Source organism: Misgurnus anguillicaudatus, chromosome 7 (genome assembly GCF_027580225.2).
Source record: "Misgurnus anguillicaudatus chromosome 7, ASM2758022v2, whole genome shotgun sequence".
Lineage (NCBI taxonomy): Eukaryota > Metazoa > Chordata > Actinopteri > Cypriniformes > Cobitidae > Misgurnus > Misgurnus anguillicaudatus.
Window position 1 is genome coordinate 5,932,086 of NC_073343.2, and position 19,660 is coordinate 5,951,745.

Here is a 19,660-nt window from a genome sequence, read left to right on the forward strand (position 1 = left end):
AAAAGATTAATGCCTTCTATAAACATACAATATACAACAAGGAAAATAAGTATTTGACACATTTTTATCAGTAAGGGGATTTCTAAGTGGGCTTTTGACACAAAATTTCCACCAGATGTTTTCATCACACCAAATATTGACTTAATACAAAGAAATTAAAACATTTAAGTATACAAGTTGAGTCATAATAAATAAAGTGAAATTACACAGGGAATAAGTATTAAACAAATGAAGAAAACAAGGTGCAAAATGGCATAGAAAGCCAGGAGATCACCTGAAATCTGTCAGTATTGAGAGAGAAACCCTGCCACCTAACAATACTAATTGATATCAGCTGCTTTAGTCCTAATTGATGGCCTATAAAGGCTTCTCATTACCCATGAGGCACACAGGAAAGACTTCATGATGGGTAAAAGCAAAGAGCCCCCCGAGATCTTCGCAATCTTGTTGTTGAAAAGCATTTTGATGGGAATGGTTATAGGCGCATTTCCCGAATGCTGAATGTTCCTGGGAGCACTGTGGGGGCCATTATCCAGAAATAGAAAGAGCATCACTTCACCATAAACGAGCCACGATCAGGTTCTCCACGTAAGATCCCTGTCCGAGGAGTCCAAAGAATAATCAGGAGACTTCTCCAAGAGCCAAGAACCACTCGGGCAGAACTACTGTCGTTTCAAAGAAAACTATAGGTACTGTTGTTTCAAAGAAAACTAAGCAATGCACTGAACCACCATGGCATCCATGCATGCTCACCACGCAAGACTCCATTGCTGAACAAAAAGCATGTTGAGGCTCGGTTAAAGTTTGCAAAAGAGCATTTGAAGCAGCCTGTGGATTTTTGGAAGACTATAGTATGGTCAGATGAAAGCAAAATGTAACTTTTTCGAAGTCACTCTACACACCATGTTTGGAGGAGAAATGGCACTGCCCACCACCCCAAGAAAACCATACCAACAGTTATGTTTGGGGGTGGAAGCATCATGGTTTGGAGCTGCTTTTCAGCAAGGGGTACTGGCAGACTTCATATTATTGAACGCAGGATGAATGGAGAAATGTACCGGGACATTGTGGGTAAAAATCTGCTGCCATTTACCAAAAAGCTGAAAATGAAAAGAGGGTGGACATTTCACCAAGATAATGATCCCAAACACAAGGCCAAGGAAACAATGAAGTGGTTTCAAAGAAAGAAAATCAAGTTGTTGAAGAAAATCTATGGAGAGAAATCTATGGAGAGAACTAATTTGCTGGTGTATGGCGGGCGTTCTGGTGCAATATGGCTGCCGTCGCATCATCCAGGTGGATGCTGCACATTGGTGGTGGTTGAGGAGATTCCCCCATTCATGTGTAAAGCGCTTTGAGTACAGAGAAAAGCGCTATATAAATGTAACGAATTATTAATTAATTAACTGAGGATCAAAGTTCATAAAAGAGGGCCAAGGAACCTTCAAGATTTAAAGACCATTTGTGTGAAAGAATGGGCCAGAATCACTCCTGAGCAATGCAGACGACTGGTCTCTCCATACAAGAGGCATCTAGAAGCTATAATCACCAACAAAGGCTTTTCTACAAAGTATTAAATAAAGTGTTTTCAATACTTATTCCCTGTGTCATTTCACTTTATTTATTATGACTCAACTTGTGTACTTAAATGTTCTGATTTCTTTGTATGAACTCAATATTTGGCTTGATGGCTACATCTGGTGGAAATTTTGTGCCCACTTAGAAATCCCCTTACTGATAAAAATGCTGATGTGTCAAATACAGTACTTATTTTCCCCGCTGTATCAAATGAAAGAAAAGACACTCTGCTTTCAAAAAGAACTTTGAAACACTTAGAAAAGGCTTTTGATTTGACGAAAATGTTGCGTATTTTTACAGTGAAAAGTTGACATAACTTATACAATTAAATTGAAATGGTTAAACTTGTATTTTTATGTAAGTATATGAAAACATAGAAAGCATAAAGAAAAAACATAAGAAGTACAGTACATAGAAAATGCATGGGAAATATAGGAAAAACACAAGAAATATACAGGAAAACATAGGAAGTATAAAGTAAAAACAGGAAAACTGTAACACTCACAGAGTTCTGTTGGAACCATGTGTACCGATTCCATCTTGCTGCTCAGAAATTCTTATGGCTTCCTCCATCATTGCTAGGAGACCATTTCCCCCCTCTCCTCTCAGGGCGGGGCCAAAGCACTCAGGCCGGCGAATCAGAAGTCTCACTACTACATAGGCATTTTCCTCAACACTCTCACCTTAATAACAAAACAACCAATTACAAACATCCTACCAATAAATATGCATTAAGGTTGGCATGACAACACTATTGTAATTTAGAATTACAAGTGACCTCACCGTTACAAAACACAGCAAATCGCAGAAAGTCCAGGTAACGTTCTCCTTCAACTGGATTCCAACCAATATCTGGGTACCCTTTAGAGACCAACAAAGCACAACTATGCAAACCACAGGCTCCTAAATACCGCACCACCTGTACAAATGCACAGAACAAGAAAATTGTAGCTAGGCTGTTTTAAGGGGTTGCCAGGGAGTGTTTTTCAAATCATCTGAATGCAGCTGGTGTTCTGGGTGTTTGCAAGCTAGTTAGATTAGGCTCAAATTTCTTCTATAATGGAAGTCTATTAGATTTTTGCGCATTTTATTGTCCACTTGGTGAAGATTATCTGATGACAGATCACATCATGTCCGTAGCACACAGTGAGAAATGAGTTATGCTCCAAATGCCAAGCCATAATAATAAATCAGGAGCCAATAAGAGTGTGTATGTGTGCAGATTTACTTTTTCCAGATCTGGTTCTGTAAGAGCAAGTGCCAGCTGATTGTTGTCCATGACAGAAGCAGCCACCACGTCTAGTGGAGTCGATCCTCTCATCGAAGGGCAAGCTGACGGGAAAAGAACATGTAGGTCCCAAACCATTATTAAACCTGAATACAATCTGATGTTATACTACAAAAATTGATTATTCTTCTGGTACAAGAAGTTAAAAAGCCTTAAGTCACAGTGGCTAGTGCACACAAAGAGATTAAAAACAATAAAACACTAATGCATTTCGGCCATCTGCCTTGTTTATCACCTTTTCTAATGGATGCAGTTATTGTTTCCAATCCAGTAATTCTTAAAGTGGACGGACTGGAATGTACTGCCATTAGGTAATCTTTTTTTTATTATTGTTTTTTAATGTCTTTGTGTGACTAGCCACTACGGGAATAAAGGCTTTTTAACTTATTGTACAAGTTTTATTTTCATAGTATATGATTAAAAACCCTAACAAGGAGCATACTGTGGGATTACTACAAAAGGTCCATTCAGCAAGTAGCATTCCAGGATATCTTTTGTGTTAATTATGAATTTAATCAGACTTGACATAGTGCAGTTAATGTTATTAGTGTTCCTGTAGCTCAACTGGTAGAGCATTGCATTAGTAGCCCATAGGTCATAGGTTCAGTACCAAGGAACACACAAACTGATGGAATATACTGTATAGCTTAAGTTAGGTCACTCTGGACATAAGCGGCTGCCATGTAAATGTAAATGCAAATATTAGTAAAGCATGTAAAAGCATTTAATGTGAATATCCAGTGGGGTCCAAATGTCATCCAAAAGCCTTCTTAAAGGGATAGTTCACCCAAAAATGAAAAAAAAAAATTTGTTACAAACCTAAGTCAATTTCTTTGTTCTGATGAACACGAAGGAAGTACCAAACCGTTCGTGGACCCCATTTCCTTCCATAGTAGGATAAAAGATACTATTGAAGTGAATGGGGTCCATGCACGAACGGTTTGGTTACAAACATTTCTCAAATTATCTTCCTTTGTGTTCATCAGAACAACTAAATATATGTGGGTTTGTTACAACATGAGAGTAAGTAAATGATGACAAAATGTGTCATTTTTGGGTGAACTATCCCTTTCAATGAAAAAATTCACCTTCATTTTTATAATTATAGCAATTCTTCACTGGTTGTCATAATTATGCCTTAGTTTGTTGTAGTTTTCTCCTTGTTTCTATTTATTGGTTTAGTATGTTATATCATCTTCACCTGTCCCTCGTTAGTTTAATAATTGTCATCACCTTTGTCTTGTTTAGTAATCGTCACTCCTGTGTATTTATACCACTGCCTTTGTTCAGTTCATGGTCGGTTATTGTATGTGTTGGGTTTTTAAGTATTCATGTTCTCTGGTTCTTTATTAAATATTACTTATTCACACTCCTCGGGGCGGTTTCACGGACAGGGATTAGACTAGTCATAGACTAAAAAAAAATGTAAAAGCTGTCCAAACTGAAAACAACTTGCACATATCTTAAAATATACCAGTGCCATTTGTTTTAACTCAAAATGTTTTGAGTTGGATGTTTGTTAAAACTAGTTCTATTTCCTAATTAAACTAAGGCCTAGTCCTGGCTTAAACTAATCCATGTCCGTGAAACCGCCCCCTCATCTCCTGTGTGTGGCATTACGTTACGCTAGTCGAGAAAGTTAAAATTTATTGTAAATTCAAATGCAACAATTTTTTTTTACAGTGTAGGTCACTTGCCAAATGAGCAAATTTTTAAAAATGCTATCTTTTCCTAGATTTAGTTTAAAGGGCACATTTGACAAGACTTTTTTTAAGATGTAAAATATTTTTTTGTTGTCCCCAGAGTATGTATGCGAAGATCTAGCTCAAAATATCATATAGATATTTTATTATAGCATGTTAAAATTGCCACTTTGTAGGTGTGAGCAAATATTTTTGGGGTTTTGGGTGTTCTTAAAAATGCAAATGAGCTGATCTCTGCACTAAATGGCAGTGACGTGGTTGGATAGTGCAGATTAAGGGGCGGTACTATCCCCTTCTGATATTACAAGGGAGCCAAATTTCAATTACCAATTTTTTCACATGCTTGCAGAGAATTGTTTACCAAAACGAAGTTACTCCGTTGATCTTTATACATTTACTAGGTTGATAGAAGCACTGCGGACTCAATTATAGCACTTAAATGTGGAAGATTTACAGCATGTGTCAGCACAAACTACTGTCGGGATTTACTAAGATGCAGTGAAAAATTACAGCAGAAAAGGTGTGGACATAGCTATTTTTGCAATTTTATTTGCATATGCATTTGTAGGACGCAAAATTTATGGGAGGAGAGTATTTAACTCTTTCCCAGCCATTGACGAGTTAACTCGTCAATTAAGAGAAAACACCCCTGCCAATGACAAGTTTTTCCGGCAATCCGTAATTCCGCTATTATCCACCAGGTGGCCCAATTTATAAAACCCGGAAGTATTCCCTTAAGGCAAACAGTTTAAACTCTGTGTATGTTTTGAGCGTAGGGCTTAAAGGGACACTTCGCCCATTTGCATTAAGCTGTGTATAGTTAGAAACCCAGTCAAGTTTTTGAATGGTCGTGCATCATTCCCTCTCTTTCCCCTGAGACAGATTTCAGTGTTGCACTTCCTTCTTTCAATTATGTAAAAATCATAATTTTGCATCATTGAAAGAAGGAAGTCCTATATCTTTGTAGAGGGGGTGAGACTACAAACACTCCTTTTCTCGGTCAAATAGGCACCAAATTCAAAATTTATGTTAAATTTGAACTACAAATATTATCCACTTTTAATAAAGATTAATGTTTCCATGGGTGAAATGCTCCTTTAAGACATTTTTTAGGCATTAAAGGTGCATTGTGTAACTTTTAGAAGGATCTCTTTACAGAAAAGCAATATACAAAACTATATTATCAGTGGTGTATTAAAAAGTTAACTGTATTATTTTTACTTTTTTTATTGCTCTTTTGCTAATTTGTCCAGTTTAGTAAAATGCTTTCTGAAATTCTGGTTAAATTTTAAATATTTCAAAATATTTTACTCAAAATTGTTATGCTGAAAATGCAGAGTGCAAAGAAAAATGCTAATGAAACACGTAAATTAACTATAGTTTTCTATTAGTAATTATAGTAAATTAATTATAGACTTTTTTGGACCTAATCCAACAGTACTATTGTCTAGCAAGTATCTAAAGCAGCTCAGATAATCAAACATGGCTTTTCAAATATATAAAAATAGTATAAACCTACCAAGTCCAACATTGCTGTTGTCCAGAAGGTAGCTGAGATGATCAAACATGGCCTTCTGGTTATGACGACTAATTCGACAGAAGTAACACAAGAAGCGACAACAGTGTGCAACCATATTGGGAAACATGATTTCCTATAAAGGGCCAGAAAAGAGTCAAGTTATTTAAGAATGTTTTAAGATTTAAGTCTACATCATATGTTCTTGTTTCAATATTTAATGCAATAATGAGGAAACACAACATGGAATTGGATGTTTCGATTACCTTAGATTCTCGAGGACCCAGTACATTGACCATCACCTCCATGACGGTTTCATGCATCCCTAAAGCTCTCATCAGATTAGGGTGCTGATAGAACACTTTATTATTCATGATGTCACTATACAAAACAAAATTAAGGTCTTATAATGAAAATAGGGATGAAAAGATCACATATAGTTTCATATGTTAACAACCTCACTGTGAAATAAGTCAACAACAGTGGATTTATCTTATTTGCAAAACACAAGATTTTTTTGGTATGATCTCTCACCCTAAACCTTTGATCATTAGTTCCTCCTCTTCTTTACCCATCCGGGCCTTAAGCAATGAACGGATGCGTGCCAGCGCCCACTGAAGGTTGAGAGTGTCCTCCACAGAGTTTGGGCTAATACAATAAGCCTTCTGTAGTGGTTGAGACAGTTGGCCACCCAGCCCAGTATACTGTTGATGAAGCAGGCTGAACACGGCACGCACCAGAATCGGATCTTCAATCATCTCTTCCTGGGCCCAGTCTAGCATGGTTTCGGATATCAGTTGCTTCAAAGTGACTAAAAATGCAGATCTGTTTTAGCTTAAAATCTAATTAAGAAAACATTAACAGCTTCACCACTACGTGCCTGACAATTTGATCCTGATATAATGAAAAAGATCGCTTTTGAAAGCCAAAAGTGTAAGCGAATGGAATGGAATGCTTCATTTTTCCTACCAGGTTTGGTCACAATCTCCTCAGCAATTCCTGACATTCTCCTCTTGAACTGATTTATTTTATCCACTAGACCTTGGAGGCGATTCCTGATTAACGGGTCACTCTCATCCACGTTCCAGGAATCATTATCTGTCTCAATTCCTGAATTAAACAAACCAGAAGATATTTGGATAAATGTTAAAGGTATGTAGTTCACTATTTGATGGTGGTTAAATGGTGGCATTGGTTGCACTTTCTCACCACAGTGACTTATTAGGTCCTGATGAAATTCCCACAGCAGATCTAGGATCTCCTCAGGGCATGGACATTCTTGATTGTCCTCCTGGAAGTTCAACATCATGTTGATCTGAAGGGAGGAAGAAGCAACACATTTCTCTTCAGGAATTGTCTAATCTCTTTTAAAGTTGCAATGTCATTTTGATCTCTATAATATCTGACCTGTTCCTGAGGGGGGGAACGAAACTCTTTAGTCTTGCGTGCAGTAAGAGCAGCAGACATGTTGAGCGCATCCATGACCTCTTTGTACCGGAAGCGTTGGTTTTCTTGGAGATTTTCTACGAAGTCACCCGAGAAGCCCACCACAGCCTCAACTCTGTGACGTACTTGGCAGTCACACAGGTACTGCAGAAGGTGGCACACCTAATAGATAAAGAGGAAGGAGTGAGACAGATGAAAAGAATTTGTGAATGGTGACAACAAATTCTGATAAGACATAGGATGATAAGATCAATAAGGTACTCATCCACACCTCGAGCTACAGCATGATGTAAATATAAGGACAGATTTTTTTGGGGGGGTGAACAAGACCTGTGCCACAGAGCTTACAGATATGCTTACCTGTAATTTGACTGCTTCTGGAAGTTTCATCTCAAGAAGACTTTGAGGAATATCCTCATCCGACTCTCCAACATCCTTTTCTCTGTTACTTTCTTCTAGTCCATCCATCTCTTCTGCTCTGCACATCCCTCTCATGTAACTGACTGGCAGGATAAGACTGAAAACCTTTTCCAGATCTTTCCCCCCATACACACCCATCAGAAGAAGTGTGTGCAGCAAACCAAGTAGAGGAACCAGCAGGAGCTCAACACTGCCCCCTGCGGGATCCCTCACACACTGACCTACTGCTATCACTGCTTCTTTCAGCATCGCTATGACAACCGCTTTCAATACTTCCAATGGGAACTCAGGGCTGTCTTGGCACAATTTACTCCAAGAAGCCACGCTCTCATGGCCGTCCATCAAACCTGTTTTGTCAGCCCAGATAAAACAAGGTGACGTAAAGCGCATTCTCGGCCACAAGGAAGTACTGAGATCTTTCCCTGGAAATCTTTGTACTTTCCTGTTGTTTTTGTAGAGCGAAATAGACCGTGTGGTATCGGTCAAGGGAACAATGTATTCGTAATTCATTGCCTGCCTTGCACTTGCGTGGGCACTAAGGTGAATACTGATGAAGAGATTGTAGTAACCTGTCCGAAGGCGTCCTGGCATTCTAGAACACTGCAAAGCAAACAAGAGCTGTGACTGGTCCACGTGGCTACAGAGGGCGTGGCTTACATGCGTGTTTCCGTGGGCTGAGAGAGCACAGTAGAGGCGCAGAGTGTGATCATGGTACATCAAAAGGTCATTAAGTTCAGATAGTTCCAGAATGTCCACACACCTGCGAATAAGGGGGAGATCATTACATTTATGACTAGACATTTTGTCACTATTTTATGACACTGACATCTCTGATGTGCCCTTAACCTGTTGTACTCAGGGATGTGTAGAGTCATGACTTGTTGGGTGTGAGTGAAACAAGCTCTCCAGCCATATCTCTCTTCCAGATGGGTCAACTCTACAGGATGAGCGTAGTCAGGTACCCGAGTCCACCGCTTGGGCGTTAGGTACTGAACACACAGTCTGGGAGGGCACTGAGGTTTTGCACTTCTCCATTCACTCCGAAAAACCCCAGCTGACAGTGGCATTACATTCTGGAGACAATAGAGAACACAAATCTATCATACAAATGGAAACAATTAAGGACCAATAGAGAACACAAATCTATCATACAAATGGAAACAATTAAGGACCAGGATACCAATACTGGCTGTGTCAAGCCAAGTATTTTTTAGGTGTCAAATTCAAACCAATTTATTGGTAGTAAAATGTTTTTCTAAAAGCTACTAATGCACGGGAAAAACATCATAATAATAGTAATAAAACATAATAGAACATAAAAGCTATTTTTGTGTTGTATATAAATAATACAGGCAGAAAAAAAGAATGGAGTGTAATGTAAATTCAAAATCTATTTGTAGGCCTATATACAGAGGCCCTTAAAAAAGAAACACTTATAAACACATTTAAATGTATTAATTATATTGCAATTAATAACAAAATTACATAATTAAAATGAACAATTGTGCAAATACTTATAAGAGTCCACTATATGTTGGGGGGCATTAGTGCGAGAATGCATTAGTGCAAAAGGTGCTGCTATTGATCTGTCCATTTCCAAATCTACAGTAATATAAATGATGACAAATAAAGTTAAGAAAACATTTTGTCTCAGATGTATTTGGTACTGGCATTGAAAATAGTGTTGATGCAATGGGTTTACCTTAATACGACCCAGCTGAAACTGAAAGATATTAGGAGTAGTGGCTTTGACAAAAACTGCAGGGAAGAGCTTAGTGCCAGGGTCCACCTACAAGCAAAGAGATGGTAACTCAAACTTTAATATCATAAAACATAAAAAGCATCAAACACAAGCATCTGAAAGGATGAAAAACCTATGAATAGGAGAATTGTGTGAATTAAGTTTATATAAAGTACTTTGTTCTCTGTTTATGGGTAAAGTCGAGAAATAGCAATAGTAACTCCTGGTACTCTTTATCATTAGAAAGATTTCATAATACTGCGTTTACACTAATCACGTTTCAGGCGTCAAAATCGCGTCTAGTTTGCCACTTGAACAGTTTTAATGCATTTGCACGTGTAGAGCGAAGTAGACGCGCGGAAAAAGCAAGCATTTGACGCGCGTCAGAGACAAACTCCGCTTCTTGTGGGCGGGGCACGTGCTATGCAGTTGTCTGTTTGCAAGATGACTGATGTTGATTGTGCATTTATCGAGAGAGTTACCAGTTTGTATTTGGTAACCTTACTATAGTGGGAAAATAAACGGCGCGGGTCGATAAACGTCACGTGACTCAAAAGTGAAATGTGTATTGCAACTGACCAGGTTGCCCAATGTCCTCACTGACACTCTTCCAAGCGAGGTCCTTTTTATTCCTGTCTCTATAGAAATAAGAACTTGTGTCGTATAGCTCCGGTTGACTGCTCACGGACAATATCAAGCATTCCTTCATGTTGAATGAGTGACTCCGGGCGGGGCTGCCGCCACAGCAGCAAGCATGCTCCTGATTGGTTAATGCGGCGCAAAATTCCATCAAAGTTCAAATTTTTCAACTCGGGCGTCAGCCGGCAATTCGCATCAAACAAAAAATGCACAAAAAGCACCATTATAGGGTGGAAACGCGCCATCCGCGCCGCCCCAAACACCTCATCCGTGCCGCGAGACCTCCAGACGCGCGTCACGCGTCTTCACATTGACTTGACATTGAAATCACTCGCGCTTCACGCCTCTACCGCAGATAGTTCCAGTACCGCGGTTGGTGTAAACGCAGCATTAGACAGATAGTACACTCTAATAATGGCTGGGTTATTTTTGACCGATAATGGGTAAATATTGGACAGAACACATGCTGGGTTAAAGGAAAACATCACCGTCTTTCAATATTTTACTATGTTCTTACCTCAACTTAGACGAATAAATACATACCTATTTTTTTTCAATGCGTGCACTTAATCTTTGTACAGCGCGCCGTGAATATGTTAGCATTTAGCCTAGCCTCATTCATTCCTTAGGATCCAAACAGGGATGAATTTAGAAGCCACCATACACTTCCATGTTTTTCCTATTTAAAGACCGTTACATAAGTAGTTACACGAGTAAGTATAGTGGTACAAAATAAAATGTGGCGATTTTTAGGCGGATAAAAAATGAGAACTATATTGTATGGCGGAAGAGCACTTTGACCTCGGCGCGCAGTAACATCATCATTCCTGACTACTCCCCCTCTCGCTCAAACTTCCGTCAATATTAAAAATTGAAATGTTTTGTTTTGTAACTACTCATGTAACAGTCTTTAATTAGGGAAAACATGGAAGTGTTTGGTGACTTTTAAATTCATCCCTGTTTGGATCCTAAGGAATGAATGGGGCTAGGCTAAATGCTAACACATTCACTACGCGCTGTACAAAGATTAAGCGCACGCATTGAACAAAGATAGGTATGTATTAATTTGTCTAAGTTGAGGTAAGAACATAGTAAAATATTGAAAAACGGTGGTGTTTTCCTTTAAAACAACCCAGCATTGGGTCAATTTTATCACAGTGGTGTGTTCCGTCCAATATTTACCCATTATGGATGAAAAATAACCCTGTGTAGGATACACACAATAATGTTTACATTTAAAGACAGGTAAATTATACATGATACATGTCAATATGACGACATTATGGCTACCTGGTAGAATGTTCCTAGTTCCTTGCCATTGGCAGTGAAAGTAAGGAGCCCTGTTGCCGTGTCAACCAGGCAGCCAATCTCCAGACCAGTGCTGCTGCGGCTGTGGGAGAGACTGCTGCCCTCTGCTGCACACACCATGTAAACGCTACTGCGTTTCATGCTGACAAATGCAGACAAAAAGGTAGGAATTCATTAGAAAAATTAAAATCTTCTTCTCTGCACATTTAACATGCAAATCTTACCTCTCATGTACTTTGCCCCATTCATCCCCAAGGGTAACAGTGACCGTGCATATGCTATCTAGGTCAAAGGTCACATCGTGATGCTGGAAATTTGAAGTCACCCATCCCACCCAGATGTAAGAGGGCTCCTGACTGTGAGAGATTCTCACTGAGTAGTAATACTGCATTGTAAAAGCAACAGATTAGTTACCAGGTACTGTAACCCTAAGTGAATCTACTGTATGAGAAGGATTATTAAAGGTGGGGTGCATGATCTCTGAAAGCCAATGTTGACATTTGAAATTACCTTAAACAAACACACCCCTACCCCAATTGAATCTGGACTTTGATAGATCCGCCCCACACATACGCAACCCAGCCAATGATGTCAGTTAATAGACACGTCCCTTACTAGCTAGAGGTGTGTTTTGGTACTCGGCCTGACTCCCTTTTCCAAAGTGTTTTTAAAAAATCATGCACCCCGCCTTTATCTACCGTAGGGCAGTGGACCAGGCGGTTCTCTTCATCTCTTTCAATAGCCATGACTTCCTCCAGCAGACGTGCTGATGAATGGCTAGTGTTCAACTCTGGTTTCTTCTTCAGTAGAAACCTACACCCACCATTGCACACACATATTTCAAACCTTAGCATATCGGTAGATTTAACCTAAAGTTTGTACCTAAAGTATTTTGAGCATGCTATGCTAAGTTTTACTTTCATTGGGTATAAAAAAGTGTGTTTTAACCCACCGGTGTCTGAGTTTGGATGGCTTCTCCTGAACGTGGTCTTTATGATTGTTAAGTTCATCTCGAGATCCTGCATATCTGTGAGCTTTCATCAGTAATTCAAAATCAGAATCTGCCTCTCCATCATCCGATTCTCTTGGGTGGGACAGCACACCACTGCTGGGGGGCGCCGTGACCTCACTGGGGCTGGAGAAGACCTGCGCACACTCTATTGGCATGCTAAGACGGTAAAACCCAACATCGCTTGTGCTACCGTCCTGCTGGCCAAAAGACCTCTGTGTGACTTTTAGGCCTGGGGTGTCATCTGCTGATCCATCAAAACGAATCACCTGGCAAAGAAATAAAGCATGTAAACATTTAGAAAATGAAGGGTTGGAGACGTGACTTGTGTCGACAATTTACCTGTATGTTAGGATGGTCATCAGGTATAGGAACGAACAAGGGCTCTCTCCAGCTCATCCACAGAGGGAGATCTTTGCTCATCTTCATACCAAATGGTTGGTATCCCTCTTGTAAGCCACACACGTTGTAATATCTCAGTGAGTCAACCTGATGGCCCAAATTTAGACGACCCACCTGGTTCACACCTATACTACAAACAGGCAGGAAACCTACAACACCACCAGGAAGATAAGAGATTGCTGATATCACAGATAGATACGACATCTTAGTGAAATGAACTTACCATCAGACCTATTGAAGTCTTTGACAGTCAGTTCAGAACCACGAGTGTTTAACAGTAACTCTCCATTGAGAGTGACCATCATAGTGCATCTAGTTAAGTCCAGCAAACAGCCAATAACATCGCCCCTCTGCCAGATGCCACCTAGTCGCTCTGCACCACCATGCCACCATTGCCCCTTCATAAAGAAATAGATCATCTTACACCAACAAAATACCATAAAATTTCTCAAAATGTACCAAGGATTCTTACTGCATCTCAATAACAACATATGTTTAAAACTTAAATACCTTAGAGCCATCAAACACAAAGGCCTGATCATCTGACCCAAGAACCACATCTGGTTTACATCCGGGTCGTGCCCAGCCCACTCTCATATCTCCATCAGTTACGGCCTCAAACTCAAAGTACCATTTCCCACAATTCACCGAAAATGGCTTTTCCACGCGGAAAATCCGAAATCTGTTCAGTTTTACAGATTTAATGTTGCTCCTTGAAGCTATGGTATAATGGTAAAAACACAGGGTTTATACTTATAATGTAGACTCAAGTCTTCTTCTTGCATTTTCTCAGCATCACAGTGACCAAAATCAGAGGATTCGTGTAAAATCAATTGTGCAAATAGTTCATTAAACTTGCAAAAGAGAAAGGACATTTAACTGGAGATGTTTGAACCCACCTTGTTCTTGCTCCAGTGGTTCTATGGTGTATCCAAATCCAAGTAGGGTACCCAGTGCATCCCTCATGGCATCTCTGCCACCCTGTTTGCTCTTTTTATCCAACAGAGAAAATGGTACCAACTGGATACTTCTCTTACACTTCACATCCTGTAAAATAATATATAATGGGAGACATAGTCATCAAACATACTAAGATACATCTAGATTCAAATATAAAGAAAACTTCACAAATAAAGAAATCTTATACGCAGCCATCTTTGCCATATTTGAATTACATTTACATTTATACATTTTGCAAATGCTTTTATTCAAAGAGACTTACAGTGTATGCAAGGTATGCATATTTTTCAAACCTTGAAAAATAATTACTTTCTTACTTAGTTTTTTTTTTCTTTTTTTTCATTACAAAATTTTAAAAATTCTTAAATTGATATGTATTTTCTTGATGCGCAAAATGACCTAAGAAAATAAATCTAGTTTTTAGACAAAAAATATACAATTTAAGTGAATTTGTAAGGAGCCCCTAAGGAGACATGGAGAAAAAATGAAATAAAGTTTCGTTTCCCATGCGCACGTGAAACTATGGCGTGCGCACATGAAACATTAATGTGCTCACATGAAACCTTTATGTGCAGAATTTTTAAAAAAAAGTTTAGTTTCGCGTGCGCATGTAAAACTATCACGTGCACAGGTGAAAGCGAAAGTTTCACGTGCGCATGCAAAAGTTTCACATGCGCACGCGAAACTAAACTTTTTAAAAAACTCCTGCGCATAAAGGTTTCACGTAAACACATGAAAGTTTTACATGTGTTCACGCAAAAATTTCACGTAAGCACATGAAACTAAACTTTAGAATTTTTTTTAAACTTAGATTTTTTTCCTCCAATGTCACCTTAGGGGCTCAGTTAATTTGTGCTTAAAACAAGCAAAAGTATGTGTCCATGGGGTGAGAAAAAGAATCTTGAAATAAGTTAACTTTTTTCATAAACACTTAATTCAAGAAAAAAATTCTCGCCCCGCCCTCCTAACGGCTCGACCTGCCCCCCTTGAAGGTCAAGTAAATTTTATTTGATTTTCTTTATAGCGCCAGAGAACAATTTGTTATTTTATTAAGCAAACTAAATAGCCCAAGTAATATGTTATTTATCTTATTTCCACGATGGCATGTCTTTCTGTCTGTGTTTGCGCATTTACAATTATCCAATTGAGTGTGCACATTTATATTTTACTGTTCGGCTTAATTCACTGCGGGTGCTCTCTGTTGGCGTGCAGCGCGCATCTCTCTCTCACATAACTGAAAAGGTGATGGTGTTTTCAAAGTCTGTTGCTCCGTATACTTTCTTTTTTGAGTAAACATCAACAGTCACAGATGTTACTGACAGAGAAGACAGCTGATCGAGTTTATCATGACTTGAGTTTATGAGTTTATCATATATATATATAGATATAGATATAGATATAGATATAGATATAGATATAGATATAGATATAGATATAGATATAGATATAGATATAGATAGACAGATAGACAGATAGACAGATAGACAGATAGACAGATAGATAGATAGATAGATAGATAGATAGATAGATAGATAGATAGATAGATAGATAGATAGATCTTTGATATCTTTAATACTGACTGAGTAAAACCATGTCAAATCTTGAAATCAATGAATAAAATTAAACTTTGATGCTTCAAATCTCTTTGTTAGATTATGAGACTTCAGTCTGGATTTCACTAACAGGGTCACAATTGTATCATGATTGTATCAGATCTCTGTCTAGGACATATGGACATAACAAATTCAGGTAAATCATATGACAACAACCAACAGAAGGTTTGGGATTTTTTAATACTCCCTAGAATCAAGATTTTACCACAATCTTCAAGATCAAGTTATTTCTTTTGATAATAAAAATGTGTGGCACATTGTTAATATCCACCTGCTGTGGTCCATAGCTCCAGCCCTGTCTGATCATCTCTCTGGCCCAGATGTTGTGTTGGTTCTCTGCCAGCTTGTCAGCTAACTCCTCTTGAGCAGCTGTTAGCACAACATGAGACTGATCCACAGGCGCTGGTTTATAACCGTTCCATAGTTCATACCTGAAAAGAAATATTTACAACTCATGCAGTCAACACTTTTCACCATTATAGTCAATTACAAAATAGTGTTTCTTGGCAAGGAATTATATTTTTATATACTTATTTGAAAGTTGAACATATTTGACATTCTCCTCAGCGTAATCGTCAGACAGTCCAATTTGGACACCAAGAGCCAAGATTGTGCTTCAAAACAAGAAAACAAGAAGAATGGAGAGAAGCAATTATTTAAACACATACATTTTTTATCTAAGTTAGTCCAGACGTCGATTTTAGATCAAAAGTATAAACTGATCTATGATATACCCGATAATTTCCTCTGATGAATGAAGATTATGAATTTTCTCCTGATCGGAAAGTTTGAAAAACTCAACCAGGCACGGGTGTACTTTTTTACCCTCATCTTTAACCTACAGTAGAAGAAAAAATTCAATTTTCAACAAACACTAAAGTTGAGTAGCTGAATGTACTTAGAAAGTATGTGACTTACGGGTCCATACGTCCAACCCTGCTCTATTTTGTCAATGAGCCAGAGTTCATGAAGGTTCTCTGCTAACCTCTCTCTGATCTGTTCCAGCTGTGGAGGATATTCAACCTGATAGGACACAGAAAGGATGTTGTTTGTGTGTCATTTTGTGGTAAATGTGTGTTAAAGCCCAATTATAAAATTGGGTACCTGACTGGTATCCACTGGAGTGGGGTTAAAGGTCACTGCTGTCATAGGTGAGACTGGCCCTAAAAGGTCACGCTGGCTTCCAGTGCAATTTCTTGTGATTTCATGGCACAATTCCAACCTACAGCGTGTTTTAGGGAGGAGAGCTTCTGCACATGGAGAGAAACCAGCAGGAGGTAAAAAGTGAAACTCGCCCTGACGCCCTCCAAACAGCATACGAACCCTGATGGAACATAGAGGCAAACAATAAAAAGGGATTTAGTGTTACATTAATAAGATTAAAAAAATAAATACTCAAGAAACGTAAATGTTGTTATGATAGCATGACCCTAGCAACACCAAGGTCATGAGTTCGATTCCCAGGAAACGTAAATTGTTCAGATGTATAGACCCCTTCACAGTTCACGTCACCGGCGGTTCCCATTGCGCATGTCGGGGTCAGAAAATCATTGCAGCAGATTGAGTTGCGTATTATTCGGTATCATCAAAAAGGCCTACTTGCCTCGTGTGCTGTGAAAATCGCACCAGGTCTTCCGTAAAGTTTTTCAGGATTTTCTTCAGAATCTCAAAAACAAAAAAATACAACATCTGGCTGCAAGCAATAAAACGTGCAGACTGGGACAATGCAAAGATCAAAGAGGCTTGTGTTTGTAGTGCTCACTTCATTTCAGGTAAGTCATCATTTTTCAGCCCTGTTAGATTAAACTAGAAAGCCTAAATGGTATGAAAAGTTTGACCCCATGCTACGCGCGCACCCGATAGTCATTCAATGTTTACAAACCTTGAAGGGGTCTATAGGACCTTAATGCACGGTGGGGCGGTTTCCCGGACAGGGATTAGACTACTAGTCCTTGACTAAAATAAATGTAAGTGCTGTCTTAACTGAAAACAACTTGCACTGATCTATCTTAAAGTACATCAGTACCCTTTGTTTTGACTCAAAATGCACACAAGTAATGTTTTTTAGTAAGGCATGTTTGTTAAAACTAGTTTTATTTTCTGATTAAACTAAGATCTAGTCCTGGCTTAAGCTAATCCCTGTCTGGGAAACCACCCCTGTAAGTTTCTTTGGTAATTTGAAAACATTTCCTAGATTTAAAGGTCCAGTGTTTAGATTTTTAGCGACATTTTTTGAAGGAAGGCAAAAAACATACCTACATAACAACAGACAGACTAAGATACATGTACAAGTAACAAGACATATAAAACATTGTCCTTGTTCACACTGTCAGTCCAAATCCGATTTTTGGTGCATATCCGATTGGAATCCAATCACATTTAGAATGTGTGAACGGCCAAAAACCACATGAAATAAAACATTTTCTAATCCGTTTCAGGTTACATCAGAGTTGGTTTGAAATCCTCTTCAATCGCATTTCCGGAAATCCATTTCAGTCTGACCGCTCTGTTCGCATTTGTGTAGCTTTTCGGTTACGTCATGCTGTCGCGTCACGTCACGACTGTAAAAAAGATGGACCAAGCCGCCAGTGTCCCGATATGGCGCTGACATCTTGGGTCTGCGCAGTAGCGATTTTGGGACCAGTCCTGCGCAGTAGTGAGCAGGAAGTAAAGCCGCGAAATCAAGGCCCCGCCCTTGCTCTCGCAGAATGTGCATATCACAGCTGTCAATCATGACGTCACACCACCGTTTTTATAGCATTCGATAACTAACTAAAAACAAACTTCTTTTAAAAGCAAACACTTGAATTTACATCAGCGTGATAAAAACTACAGTAAAAGACAGAAACCAGATTTGGAAAAAAGATATTTGAAGTATAATTAAATTGTTTAGTTGGTCTCGAGTCCCATTGAATACCATGGGGGAGGCGGGGTTATGACATATACTAGGACCAGTCACTGGGGGGCGATTAAGACGTTTTGGCTTCACTTTGTAGGGCTTGTGCGGCACGCTTGCGTCATGTAAAGCGTAAACACATCAGACGTTGAGGCAGATTGTCGTGCCAGCACGACGTCATTGCCATAGAAATAGTGCAGATATTCTGGAAAAAGGCTAAACGCTAAAGCACGGATCGGATCTGAACAGTTGTGATACACAATACGGACAGTGAGTCTGTCAAATCGGATATGCACCAAAATTGGATTTGGACTGACAGTGTGAACAAGGACTAATAAAACTCACTGTACTCCAGCTGAGAAGCTGACTACAGGAAACAGAAGCCCATCTACACTGAAGTTCTCCAGCATGCCTTGAACTGGCTGACCATTGACCCGAAAGGAGACGCAGGGAGCACTGAGGTCAATACAGCAACTAACAACATCATCCTCTCTTAGCAAGTGCTGATTGGGTGAGCTGACTCTTCGACCTACAGCTCCTAATTAAGAAAACAATAGTATTTAGTTAATCCACAAAATAGTCTCATTTTCCAGCTTTCCTGGAGTTAAACATCAGATTTTTACCATTTTGGAATCCATTCAGCCAATCTCTGGGTCTGGCTGTACCACTTTAAGCATAGCTTAGCATAATCCATTGAATCTGATTAAACCATTAGCATTGCACTCAGAAATGACCAAAGAGTTTCGATATTTTTCTTATTTAACTTGACTCTTCTGTAGTTACACTGTGTACTAAAACAAAATATAGCCCCCTTGGTTATTTTCAATAGCAGGGGACTATTTTCGGGTGCTGCGTAATATCATTGCGCCCCCTGAAGCCATGACACGGCAGCAAAGTCCCTGATCACCACACCAGAATGAGAGCATAGTTCCCAGCCAAATCGGCCCAGAAAATCGCAACTTCTAATTTTCTGTCTGTCTTAGTACACATTGTTACTTCAGAAGAGTCAAGTTTTAAATAGGAAAAATATCGTAGCTCCTTGGTTATTTTTTGAGCATGATGCTAATGGTCTAATCAGATTCAATGAATTATGCTAAGATATGCTAAAAGTGGTAACGCCAGACCCAGAGATCGGCTGAAT

The 19,660-nt window shown here is 39.1% G+C and overlaps 1 protein-coding gene and 1 long non-coding RNA gene across 2 annotated transcripts in view; one reads left to right on the forward strand and one right to left on the reverse strand.

Annotated features, from left to right (window-relative positions):
* Positions 1-19,660, reverse strand: part of ryr2b (ryanodine receptor 2b (cardiac)) — a 75,073-nt gene that overhangs the window by 45,722 nt on the left and 9,691 nt on the right. The window contains exons 18-43 of the mRNA XM_055172074.2: positions 18,865-19,057; positions 16,728-16,947; positions 16,542-16,646; positions 16,358-16,461; positions 16,154-16,237; positions 15,895-16,054; positions 13,950-14,097; positions 13,561-13,769; positions 13,274-13,448; positions 12,991-13,199; positions 12,592-12,917; positions 12,338-12,452; positions 11,864-12,024; positions 11,622-11,781; positions 9,654-9,740; positions 8,798-9,024; positions 7,892-8,711; positions 7,493-7,693; positions 7,295-7,400; positions 7,055-7,195; positions 6,620-6,896; positions 6,352-6,466; positions 6,089-6,221; positions 2,807-2,910; positions 2,357-2,497; positions 2,084-2,256 (exon numbers count right to left, since the gene is read on the reverse strand). Of these exons, the coding sequence (XP_055028049.2) occupies positions 2,084-2,256; positions 2,357-2,497; positions 2,807-2,910; positions 6,089-6,221; positions 6,352-6,466; positions 6,620-6,896; positions 7,055-7,195; positions 7,295-7,400; positions 7,493-7,693; positions 7,892-8,711; positions 8,798-9,024; positions 9,654-9,740; positions 11,622-11,781; positions 11,864-12,024; positions 12,338-12,452; positions 12,592-12,917; positions 12,991-13,199; positions 13,274-13,448; positions 13,561-13,769; positions 13,950-14,097; positions 15,895-16,054; positions 16,154-16,237; positions 16,358-16,461; positions 16,542-16,646; positions 16,728-16,947; positions 18,865-19,057 (4,894 nt within the window). The remainder of the gene's footprint in view (positions 1-2,083; positions 2,257-2,356; positions 2,498-2,806; positions 2,911-6,088; positions 6,222-6,351; positions 6,467-6,619; positions 6,897-7,054; positions 7,196-7,294; positions 7,401-7,492; positions 7,694-7,891; positions 8,712-8,797; positions 9,025-9,653; positions 9,741-11,621; positions 11,782-11,863; positions 12,025-12,337; positions 12,453-12,591; positions 12,918-12,990; positions 13,200-13,273; positions 13,449-13,560; positions 13,770-13,949; positions 14,098-15,894; positions 16,055-16,153; positions 16,238-16,357; positions 16,462-16,541; positions 16,647-16,727; positions 16,948-18,864; positions 19,058-19,660) is intronic.
* The window catches only part of LOC141365238 (uncharacterized), a 125,598-nt gene that overhangs the window by 32,457 nt on the left and 73,481 nt on the right, over positions 1-19,660 (forward strand). The window lies entirely within an intron of this gene.